This window comes from Phacochoerus africanus, chromosome 14, assembly GCF_016906955.1.
Source record: "Phacochoerus africanus isolate WHEZ1 chromosome 14, ROS_Pafr_v1, whole genome shotgun sequence".
NCBI lineage: Eukaryota > Metazoa > Chordata > Mammalia > Artiodactyla > Suidae > Phacochoerus > Phacochoerus africanus.
Window position 1 is genome coordinate 38,763,327 of NC_062557.1, and position 12,425 is coordinate 38,775,751.

A 12,425-nucleotide genomic window follows, 5' to 3' on the forward strand; every position below is an offset into this window, starting at 1 on the left:
GACTCGCCAGCATTAGCTATAATCCTTTAAAGTCCATGGTAAAATCTTCTATTAAATGTGACATTTAATTTAATATTAATTTAAAAATTATTTTCAGAATTGGAGAAAAATAAAAGATCTTTGGGATAATGAAGTACTACTTGATTGAAGTCAACAAAATTCGATTCAAAAAAAGCTATGACTCAGACTGTAATTTCACGCATATTACAAAGGAATAAGTCATTCTAGTTCTTTCCCTGAAGTTATCATTAATTGAAAAAAGCTATAATTACCACACAAGTGTTTATGCCAGTTATATAAAGCAGGTATCCATTTCAAACATGAAAATGATTATTTTTTACTCTTTAATATTAATGAAAGGTAGTCAAGTAGAGACACATATTGTTTTGTTTTGTCCTTTCTCTTTTTAGGGCCACACCTGGGGCAACTGGAAGTTCCTAGGCTAGGGGTCAAATAGGAGCTGCAGCTGCTAGCCTACGCCACAGCCACAGCCATGCGGGATGCAAGCCACATCTGCAACCTACACCACAGCTCACTGCCACATCAGAGCCTTAGCCCACCAAGCAAGAACAGGGATAGAACTAGCATCCTCATAAATACCAGTTAGGTTCTTTTCTTTTTCTTTTTTGCTTTTTAGGGCCATACCCGAGGCATATGGAAGTTCCTGGGTTTCAGGGTCCAATCAGAGCTGTAGCTGCTGGCCTACACCACAGTCACAGCAATGCAGGATCCGAGCCGTCACAGTCACAGCAATGCAGGATCCGAGCCGTGCCTGCAACCTACACCACAGCTCATGGCAACCCTGGATCCTTAACCCACTGAGCGAGGCCAGGGATCGAAGCTGCATCCTCATGGATGCTAGTCGGATTCGTTAGTCACTGAGCCACGACAGGAACTCTGTAAATACTGGTTGGGTTCTTAACCTGTTGGGCCGCAACAGGAACTCTGAAGCTTATTGTTTTAAAATTTAAGAACCTGCATTCTATCAAGATAAGACTTTAAAGAATTCAGCCGCCAAAAAAAGTGTTTTGATTTTTTTCTCGTGTATCATTTATATCTTGCAGTTACTCCACGTGGCTGTTGCAGATGATTTTACTTGGTTGTTCACTCAGCTAAATACACCCATTTAAAGAGAAAAAGAAAATAAACTGGAGTTCCCGTCATGGGGCAGCGGAAACGAATCTGACTAGGAATCATGAGGTTGCAGGTTTAATCCCTGGCCTCACTCAGTGGGTTAAATATCCGACACTGCTGTGGCTGTGGTGTAGGCCGGCAGCTACAGCTCCAATTGGAACCTCCATACGCCGCAAGTGCAGCTGCATAAAGCACAAAAAAAAAAAAAAGAGGAAAATAAACCAACTCAAACCCCCTACAACCTCAATCCATCTTGAACTAGTCTATCATCAGTGCACCAAGTCTGCTTTGTTCATTATACGAGGCTCCCTGGTGCCGGCACACGGTATTTTCTCAATGGATAAATGAATGATGCTGCCCTCCTCCAGGTGCCCTTTCATGCCGGATCAAGGCTGTTCCTCCTTTGACTTGGACATGAGTTTCACACCGAGCCCAACCAATTTTTCAGATATACACTTTTCAGTATCTGTAACTCTAAACCCAGAGTACACCTCTCCTAATCGCACAACAGGATTACCATGGAAGCTACATTTATACCAAACACAGTAGCAACAATCACTTTCACCATGCCACTCACTTCTAAAATGCCTTACAGACTATGTCATAAATCATAAAGCATCCCATAACTGGTGTCATCCTTAACTAATGCCATTTTTTTCACAGACGACAAAACTCTCCACTCCAGCCTCCTCCTACTATCTTACTTGCCTTTTCATCTTCTCTGATAACTAATGCCCATTTTTGCTTAAGAATGCCACCCAAAGCAGTTTCACGCAGGCTTAACAACTCTGTCATGCTTTAACAAATATCTTACAATATGGAATATACACTATCATAAACTAGGGGATTCATTCAATGTGAACACACACACATCAGTGACAGAGCAATTTTAGGAGAGTTTTATTAGATAATATAAACACCCACATAAAACTAAGCTTCTTTAGTTATAGAGCAGGAACTGTGCTTTTTGCTTCTGTATTTCTAGTGCCTACCCCAATGTCTGGCACATAGCAGATGCTACATGTTTCTGAATGAAAAAATAAACACCAAGTGTGGATTCTTAGACATGAGCAAAATATTTTCATGCGAGGAAAGCATCGTAGAAGTCAAGCCAGAACTGAAGAAGAAAAATCTGCAAAATATGGCTGCGTATGAAAGTAAACTATTATGTGGAGACAATAACATAAAATTGCTCACATCCCATATAATTCAGATCTGGGCACCATCTTAAAGCTTTCTGTGCTCACAAAACAGAAACAGACTCAAAGATTTTGAAACCAAACTTAACGGTTACTAAAGGGGAAAAAAATGCAGGCGTGGAGGATAAATTAGGAGTTTGGGATTAACATATGCCCACCACTATATATAAAAAATAGGTACGTGATAAGGATCTACTGACTAGCATAGGGAAACCTACTCAATAGTCTGCAATAACCCATATGGGAAAAGAATCTGAAAAGGAATGGTTACATGTGTATGTATAACTGATTCGCTCTGTTGTACACCTGAAACCAACACTGTAAATCAACTATCCTTCAATAAAATTTTTTTGAAAATGAAAAAAAAAAAAAAAACCTTCTGTGCCCAAACTTCAAATTCATCTGCTGGGAGAGTTTTCTCCCAGAGGAATGAACCATCGATTTGATAAATTTGGTTTGTAACCTTCATAGTACAATATATTCATCCAACAAACCTGTGTTAACTATATACCATGGGCTACGTACTACATATATATAAATATATATGAAAGAGGAGTTCCCGTCGTGGCGCAGTGGTTAACGAATCTGACTAGGAACCATGAGGTTGCGGGTTCGGTCCCTGCCCTTGCTCAGTGGGTTAACGATCCGGCGTTGCCATGAGCTGTGGTGTAGGTTGCAGACATGGCTCAGATTCTGGGTTGCTGTGGCTCTGGCGTAGGCTGGAGGCTACAGCTCCGATTCGACCCCTAGCCTGGGAACCTCCATATGCTGCGGGAGCGGCCCAAAGAAATAGCAAAAAAAAAAAAAAAAAAAAAATATATATATATATATATGGAAGATATATATACACCCACATATATATGAAAGACTGTCTTCAGGTCCTTATAGCCTAAGGAGAGAAATAGGTAAAACCGTAATTACAACTAGAGTACCACAGCAGTAGAGAAGAGGAAGCTATTACTTCATTTTGGAGGTGGGGACTGAGAGAGGACTTAGTAAAAACTTCCCATATTAAACCTCTATTTTTTTTTTTTTTAGGACCACACCCACTGCATATGGAAATTCCCAGGCTAGGGGTTAAATTGGAGCTGCAGCTGTTGACCTATGCCTCATCCACAGCAACGCCAGATCCCCGAGCCACGTCTTTGACCTACAGTGCAGCTCATGGCAATGTGGGATCCTTAACCCACTGAGCAAGGCCAGGGATCAAACCTGCATCCTCATGGACACTGGTCAGGTTCTTAACCTGCTGAGCCACAGTGGGAACACCTTCAACTGATTTTGGCATGGCTGGGGTAGAAGCTGTGGAGATGGTCAAGAGGTTGGCAGGAGCCAGATCCCATGTGGCCTCTTCCCAGGCCAAGCAGGGCTGACAGAGTTGATGGTGGTAAAGCAGAGAGGAGGGAGCCTGAAATACCATGTCTCTGACGAGATGACTGGACATGATGATTTAACAAATTACTATTTTAGCTGTGAGCAGGAAAACAATGAATCTAATTTTATACAGGTAATCTGAGATGTCTTGGGCCATTCAGATATGTTCTAGACAACAGCAGAACATATCAATTTGTTCAAAGGAAGAGATCTGAGAAAGAACCACTATCATGTGTCTATCAGATCAATAACATATGTGTGCACTGGTATAGTGGGCTTGGAACTCCCAGTATTTTACAGTCACACTCCTCATATGTTTCTTCTATGTGTTCTTTACAAGTGCTTGATGTGGATTTAAAAAAATTTTTTTTATTACAGTTGATTTACAATGGTCTGTCAATTTCTGCTATATAGCTGTTTGATGTGTTCTTAAATCAGGAGAATTTCTGTCTCTTAGTTCTTTTTACAGTATATGTAGGCTCTGCTGATATAATCAATTGGTTAAAATAGAAAAAATGAATAAAATTGCACAAATGGGGAGTTTCCTGGTGGCTCAGCAGGCTAAGGATCTGGTGTCGTCAGTGCTGTGGTGCAGGTTTGATCCCTCACTCCAGAATTTCTGTATGCCACGGGAGTACTCCCCTACTCTAAACTGCACAAATAGGAACCTAAGAGAAATGGAATATGTATCCTGACAAAAACAAGTTCCAAAAACAACAAAGACACTCTCTTTGCTTACTCAGTCTCATGCGTTTCGATGGAAAACAGTATGGAGATTCCTCAAAAAACTAAAAATAGAGTTGCCATATGATTCAGCAATTCTACTCCTAGGAATATATCCAGACAAAACTATAATTCAAAAAAATACTGGAGTTCCCGTCATGGCCCAATGGTTAACGAATCCAACTAGGAACCATGAGGTTGCGTGTTCGATCCCTGGCCTTGCTCAGTGGGTTAAGGATCTGGCGTTGCTGTGAGCTGTGGTGTAGGTTGCAGACACGGCTTGGATCCCACATTGCTATGGCTCCAATTTGACCCCTAGCCTGGGAACCTCCATATGCTGCAGGAGCAGCCCAAGAAATGGCAAAAAGACAAAAAAAAAAAAAAAAAGATACTTGCACTCCTATGTTCATACCAGCACTGTTCACAATAGCCAAGACATAGAAACAACCTAAATGTCCACTGACAGATGAATGGATAAAGATGTGGTGCATATACAAAATGGAATAGTACTCAGCTATAAAAAGAATGAAAAATGCCATTTGCAGCAACAAGGATGGACCAACCTAGAGACTATCATACTATGTGAAGTAAGTCAGAAAGACAAATACTGTAAGATATCACTTATATATGGAATCTAAAATATGAACCTATCAGTGAAAGAGAAGAAGACTTACAAGGCGAATAGACTTGTGGTTGCCAAGGGGAATGGGAGAGGGGATGGATGGATTGGGAGTCTGGGATTAGCAGATGCAAACTGGAGTTCCCCTCGTGGCTCAGTGGTTAATGAATCTGACTAGGAACCATGAGGTTTCAGGTTCGATCCCTGGCCTCGCTCAGTGGCTTAAGGATCCGGTGTTGCCATAAGCTGTGGTGTAGGTTGCAGACGCAGCTCGGATCCCCCGTTGCTGTGGCTCTGGTGTAGGCTGGTGGCTACAGCTCGGATTCAACCCCCAGCCTGGGAACCTCCACATGCCGCGGGAGCGGCCCAAGAAATGGCAAAAAAAAAAACCAGATGCAAATTATTATATACAGAATGGATAAACAATGAAGTCCTACTGTAGAGCACAGGAAACTATATTCGATATCCTGTGATAAACCATAATGGAAAAGAATATGAAAAAGAGTGTGTATATATATATGTATATACATATATACATATATATACATATATATGTGTATATATATATATCAAATCACTTTGCTGTACAGCAGAGATTAACACATCATAAATAATCAACTATACTTCAATAAAATAAATTAAAAAAAATCTCATGTGTTCTACTTAGTGGAAGAAGTATCTAAGTACTTTTAAAAACTGATGAAAAGTGGAGTTCCCATCATGGCGCAGCAGAAACGAATCCGAGTAGGAACCATGAGGTTGTGGGTTTGATCCCTGGCCTTGCTCAGTGGATTAAGGATCCGGTGTTGCCGTGAGCCTGTGGTATAGGTCACAGATCTGGTGGTGCTGTGACTGTGGTGTAGGCCCGCAGCTGTAGCTCAAATTAGACCCCTAGCCTGGTAACCTTCAGGTGCCGCCGGTGTGGTCCTAAAAAGCAAAAGGCAAAAAACAAAACAAAACAAAACTGATGGGAAGTTAACTGTACCTAAAAGTTAAGCTGGTACTTAAAACATTAGAAAAATGTTTATGCAACTGTCTACACAAACAAACAGAAAGCTGAAAACCTAAAAGCCACTGATCCCACCTTAAACATAAGACAGACATGAGTAAACAATCATATTTAGCTTTCTAAATAATGATTGCTGTGGAAAATCAACAGTGTATTATATCGCAAATGTCAAATTATGTGTCCCCACCTAAAAAGCTTTCCAACAGCTGAAGGGCTAGATCTATTTAAGAAGACGAAGTCGGAGTTCCCGTCGTGGCGCAGTGGTTAACGAATCCAACTAGGAACCATAAAGTTGCGGGTTCGGTCCCTGCCCTTGCTTAGTGGGTTAACGATCTGGCGTTGCCGTGAGCTTTGGTGTAGGTTGCAGACGCGGCTCGGATCCCGCGTTGCTGTGGCTCTGGCGTAGGCCGGGGACTACAGCTCCGATTTGACCCCTAGCCTGGGAACCTCCATATGGCACAGGATCGGCCCAAAGAAATAGCAAAAAGACAAAAAAAAAAAAAAGAAGAAGATGAAGCCGTCCCTGCACAGGTGCACTCAGCAGTAATAAATCAGTATTAGCACAAGCAAAAAGAAACACTGTCAGGCAGGAGTGTACTGGGAGGAAATAGTAAAAACTCAAGTTTAAGGTGGACAAGGCGGGAGAAGCTTGAAAAGTAAAAGTATGAATACAGTGGGAATAATCAAGAGAGCAGGAGAGTAAGGAGTCTTAATTCTCTGATTTACACTTGGGCTTCTCATTGTGGATGCCTCTTTCTCAATTACTAAATACAATGTTAATTATATTCAACTCTTTTCTACCTGTTTCCATGCTGAGAATTATTTGTTTTTGAAGAAGCAGGCAATTCTTGGAAATCACTGAATGAGTCATCAAGGGATCCTGACTTAGAAGCATCTTGAAAATCCTGGAAGTCATCTTCTTCTGGTTTTACCACCTAGGTTTATAGAGGATATTGTAATAGAAAACAACAAATGATGAAAAGGTAAATAAATCTCTAACAGTCAACCTCAAAGACTACCTTTTAAACCTTCCCACTAAAGTACAAATATGTAATTTTAGAACACTCTTTAGATATAACATCAACTCAAGAGCTTAAGGCAGGAATCCTGTCTTGTATTTTTAGTTTTTAATTTATTTTATTTTTTTTCATTTTTGGCTGCCCCATGGCATATGGAGCTCCTTGGCTAGGGATCAGTTCCAATCTGCAGTCTCAACCTAAGCTGTGGCAATGCTGGATCCTTAACCCACTGTATTGGGCTGGGGATTGAACCCGCATCCCAGTGCTCCCAAGATGCCACCATTCTTGTTGCACCACAGCAGGAGCTCCCTGTCTTCTATTTTTAAATACTCTCTCATACACATGGTAAGAGACTGCTTTAAACAGCTAATTTATATAATTTTAAATAGCTGCATCACATTTAAAAGATTACTGAGAAATTGCCATCGTTAAGAAATATTTTATACATATTTTTAAATTACAGAAGTGCAATTGTAAATTGTTTTAATCCATCACGCATATATAAAGTAAACCATGAACACTTACTCCTAATCAAATGCTCTAAAAGTGAGCACTGTTAGTTTGTTTTACAGAAAAACAAGCTTGTATTGTTCTGTGCTTTAAAAGATGTAATTATGTAACATGACCTTGTTTCCATGCAGCACATGTACATCTATCTCAATCATTTTAATGACCAAATAGTTTACCACTGTATGGATAACCCAAAATTTATTTAAGCTTTCTTCTTCTGATGGACATCAGCTATTTCTAATTTTTTACTCAAACAATGCTACAACAAATACCCTTGTACATTTTTGCTAATTTGAATTATTAGCTCTGTGAGATAAACTAATAGAGTGACTGCTCTCTAGGTCCAGGGTCAGAAAATACAGACATTTAGAATTTTGATAGCTATTGCCCAATATGCCTTCCAAAAAAACTGTACCAATAAAATCTTTTTCCTACATTTCTACTGACACTAAATATTGTAAATTAAATTTTTTTTTTTTTGCTAATCTGAGAAGTGAAAAATAAACTAAGGCATCTTCTTTATTTATTTTTTTTTTTTTTGTCTTCTTACCATTTCTTGGGCCACTCCGCGGCATATGGAGGTTCCCAGGCTAGGGGTCCAATCGGAGCTGTAGCCACCAGCCTACACCAGAGCCACAGCAATGCAGGATCCCAGCCGAGTCTGCAACCTACACCACATCTCACGGCAACGCTGGATCCTTAACCCATTGAGCAAGGCCAGGGATCAAACCCGCAACCTCATGGTTCCTAGTCAGATTTGTTAACCACTGAGCCACAACGGGAACTCCACGACGGGAACTCCAAACTAAGGCATCTTAATTTCAGTTTTAGTAGCTTTCTCAAAAGACACAGTCTAGGAATTTCATTAGTTTTATTAACCTTGCTGTTTAAAACGCATATGACAAAGAACCATATACTTTTAGCCAAAATTCAAATATCTTAAGGTTTTAGAAATTTCTTGTTTTTTTCTTTAAAGAAAAATTAAAATTTGGTATTGTTTTATTTTATTTTAAATTTTAGTTATTTATTTTTGGCTGTACCCAGAGCAGGTGGAAGTTCCTGGGCCAGGGATTGAACCTGCACCACAGCAGTGACAAGGCCAAATCCTTAACTGCTAGGCCACTAGGGAAGTTGTATTGTTTTTTGTTTTTTTACATAGAAACAAGCGTTTCTCACTCCAGAATTACCAAATACAGTACAGTTCAGATGTAAATGTAATTGCTAATCAGATGTTATGTAATCAACTTGGTTCTTTTTTTTTGTAATGCTTTTTAGGATCTCACCCGCATATGGAGGTTCCCAGACTATGAGTCTAATTGGAGCTATGGCTGCAGGCCTGCACCACAGCCACAGCAATGCCAGATCCGAGCCGCATCTGCAACCTACACCACAGCTCATGGCAATGCCGGATCCTTAATCCACTGAGCGAGGCCAGGGATCGAACCCACAACCTCATGGTTCCTAGTTGGATTTGTTTCCACTGCACCATGAAGGGAACTTCTGTATTGTTTTAATACTGCCTAATTTTCACCTCCAGTGTCCACCATAATTCAGCAATCTTTTCCGCATTCCTGGAAAAAATGTTGCCCAGATTCACGTTCAGGGATAACTTGGAATATGCACAGCCTCTCCACTTACCTGATTTGCAGGGTAAGTTGACATGAAGCCACTGGAAGTCTGGGCTGCAGCTCCCCCGACTGGTCCAACAAGGTTAATGCCCATGACCGGCTGTCCCAAGTTGAGGGGCATGGAGCCTGCAGGGCCTGATGGCATCCCCGTCGGCTGACTCACCGCAGAAGGCAAGGTCATAGGAAAGCCACTTAAAGTTGGGATAGGAGCTGCTGGAAACTGATTTAAAGCATCCGGACTTATGGCAGGAACACCCCTCTACATAGAACAGGAGGAAAATGGAAACATTTTGGGAAACTGCAAACCATGTACAATCCAAGTCTGGCAAAGAAACCATGTAAAATACGTAGCCCTGGTTATGTTTCCACTCTGACTCTCCCCAAACTCAGGAATTTGACCCAAGAAAATAAATTACAAGGTTAATGTAAATTGAGTATTTATAAAGAAATGGTCACCATATACCAATTCTGACATTTTCACTCTCTGACAAGTTTGGCTAATTGACTACAATAAAATCATTTAGAGGGATTTTGTAATATGAGAAAAACTGCTACCAGACCAAGTATACTTTATATCTAAAGAGTTTTCAACAAGGACTTCGAAGGGGAGACAGTGAGTAATTTCATCTATCACTGACTAGCTTTCAAGTTCAGCAGAGTTATTGTTAAGTCAGAGGATGTTAGTATATTAAAGTCTTTGAACAAAGGAGTATTTTGCTAGTGTGCACATCATATAAACTGTACATTACATTTTAATGTCCAAGGAGTTCTACAAGGTTGAAGTAAAAAAGGATTCATATTCTTTCAGTTTATAGTGAAGTTATTTGACTTAACCTTAGAAACAACGCCTACCTGTGTTACTGCTATCATGGCCAGAACCGTATAAAGTTCTTCTTTAGTAAGTTTGCCAGGTGTGGTTCGATTAGCCAAGGCCCATATCTGTCCAAGAGTTTCCCTGGGAAGTCCAGATGACATCAGAATGGGATAAAGTTTAGCAGTATCTATTCCAGTTGGAGTCACTGTGGTTTCTAAAATTTTCTTATAGGCATCTATTAAAGGAAAGACCAGATCACAAATGTAAACATATTACAAGTGGTTCGTCTTCTTTGTTGTCATTGCTGCTTATACAAGGATAATCTTAAGTCAAACTGCTTTAATAGAAACAGAAGGCACATCAGGGTTTGCACTGCTATAAAGCTATTCAAGTGGAAATATCCAGCAGACAATTCGGGTCTACAGCTTAGAAGAGAGATTGGAGCTTGGTCGTATAGATGAAGGTTTGGGCTAAAGGTAAGAGAAAGTCCTATATTTCACTAGAAGATAGTTACACCAATAAGATGGAAGTGGTAAAAGCAGATGCTTTGGACTTTAAAAAAATAAGTTGTAGTAATAATGATGGGACTAATTTAATTTGATTAAAGCAGGGGGAAGCAAGAATCATACCAATATCCTCTGAGAAAGCAGAATAAGTGTTTGAAAAAAGGAAAGGACTATAGAGGAGTTTTCCACAATAAAATGGGCTTTCAAAAGGAAAGAGTGGAAAGGTTGTTAGAGATAGGGTTGCCATATAAAATACAGGATGCCCATACCGCATGCGGTATATACTTAAACAATTACTTGCTGTTTACCTGAAATTCAAATTTAACTGGATGCTCTGTATGCTTATTCGCTAAATCTGGCAACTCTAGTTAGAGGAGTTTGGGGGATGTAAGTAGGGCTAAGGTAGCCAGAGAAAAATGTTTAAAGCCAAAAATTCACATCTAGTATTTAAATATGGATTACAGGTCAGTAGGCTGGCCATATGAACACATATTTTGGCTAGGAAATTATGTGTGCAAGTATGGAAGGAGGAGTGAAAAAGAAATACAAGCTGCCAGAAAAGGGATAGAATCTCAAAATATACCAAGATCTAGATTCTGTTGTTTTAGCTTGTAGACAGAGAAGAAGAAAAGTCAAACTGTCTAATGGGCAGTTGAGAGAAAATCAATTATTTTTATGTATAATTCAAATTCCAAATGGTTTTGGGAAATTAGCCTTTCAATTTATGATTTTTTTTTTTTTTTTTTAACTGTGCCCTTGGTATGTGGAAGTTCCCGGGCTGGGGGTTGACCCTGTGCCATAGCAATGACCTGAGCGGCTGCAGTGACTACACCAGACCCTTAACTCGTTTTGCCACAAGGGAATTTCCCATGATGTGATTCTGATGTAAAGTAGACACTACTAGTTTCTTTCAAAATGAAGCTGAGTTATAAGGATCTGGCTGTGACTCAGGCTGGCAGCTAAAGCTCCAATCTGACCTCTAGCCTGGGAACTTCCATATGCAGCGGATCCAGCCCTTTAAAAAAAAAAAAGGAAAAAAAGAGCGATTAACATAATGCTGTTGTAATAGTCATTATTCTAGGCACATCAACTATGGCTTTAATAGACTATTTCCTTGTACCAACTGAATAACTATATCACAAGATGTGTACTTCAGTGATTTTTTGTGGCTTAGAATAATATACATTAAGAAAAAGGTAAACAACACTTTATAATGTAGAAAAAGATGCCACGTGGTCTTACTTCATATAGTATCATATGAACAAAGAAGTCAAAGAACATTTTAAGAGTTAGAAAATTATACTAAACATTAGTAGCATTCTTGATGTTAATAATCTATGAAATAATTATTTGATAGTGTCTTTTAAGGCATAATAAATAAAAAGCGTTTAAAAATAAAAGTATATGGTGGTCAGTAAAACATTAAAGCAAAATATTTTTGCTGTATTTATACAGTTACTCCATATACGAGGCAGTCTTAAGAAACACTAGATGTATTTTATATTCTTTCACAAAAAAAATAAAGTTATAAATTCCTTCTGCATATTTTGTAACCACAATAGTAAATATTTACAGCCACATCTACAACTTTTAAAGTATCCAGATAGGAATGTTGGACAAAGATGCTCTTTTTACCTGGAACCAAGCTCTCGTTGTAAATCCAAGGAGGCATTCTAGGCTGAACAGGATCCTGTGAGGGAAATACTCCCACACCTAGAAAGTAAAGGACATTATCTAATATTAGTGGTCCATGTAGAAGATGGGAAATCACACTGAGTCATGGTTTTTATTTACAAGAAGAGCACTGGCTGGAGATAGTAAAAAAAAAAAAAAAATTTAAAATTTTTTTTAAAAAAAATTAAGGAGTTCCCGTTGTGGCTCACAGGAAAG

General features: G+C 39.4%; 1 protein-coding gene across 8 annotated transcripts in view; it reads right to left on the minus strand.

Annotated features, from left to right (window-relative positions):
- SYNRG (synergin gamma) overlaps positions 1-12,425 on the minus strand; it is a 92,188-nt gene that overhangs the window by 39,346 nt on the left and 40,417 nt on the right. For all 8 annotated transcript variants that reach the window (XM_047758654.1, XM_047758653.1, XM_047758658.1 and 5 more), the window contains 4 exons: positions 12,171-12,248; positions 10,068-10,264; positions 9,226-9,474; positions 6,860-6,993 (listed from right to left, as the gene is read on the minus strand). In XM_047758654.1, coding sequence (XP_047614610.1) covers positions 6,860-6,993; positions 9,226-9,474; positions 10,068-10,264; positions 12,171-12,248 — 658 coding nt within the window. The remainder of the gene's footprint in view (positions 1-6,859; positions 6,994-9,225; positions 9,475-10,067; positions 10,265-12,170; positions 12,249-12,425) is intronic.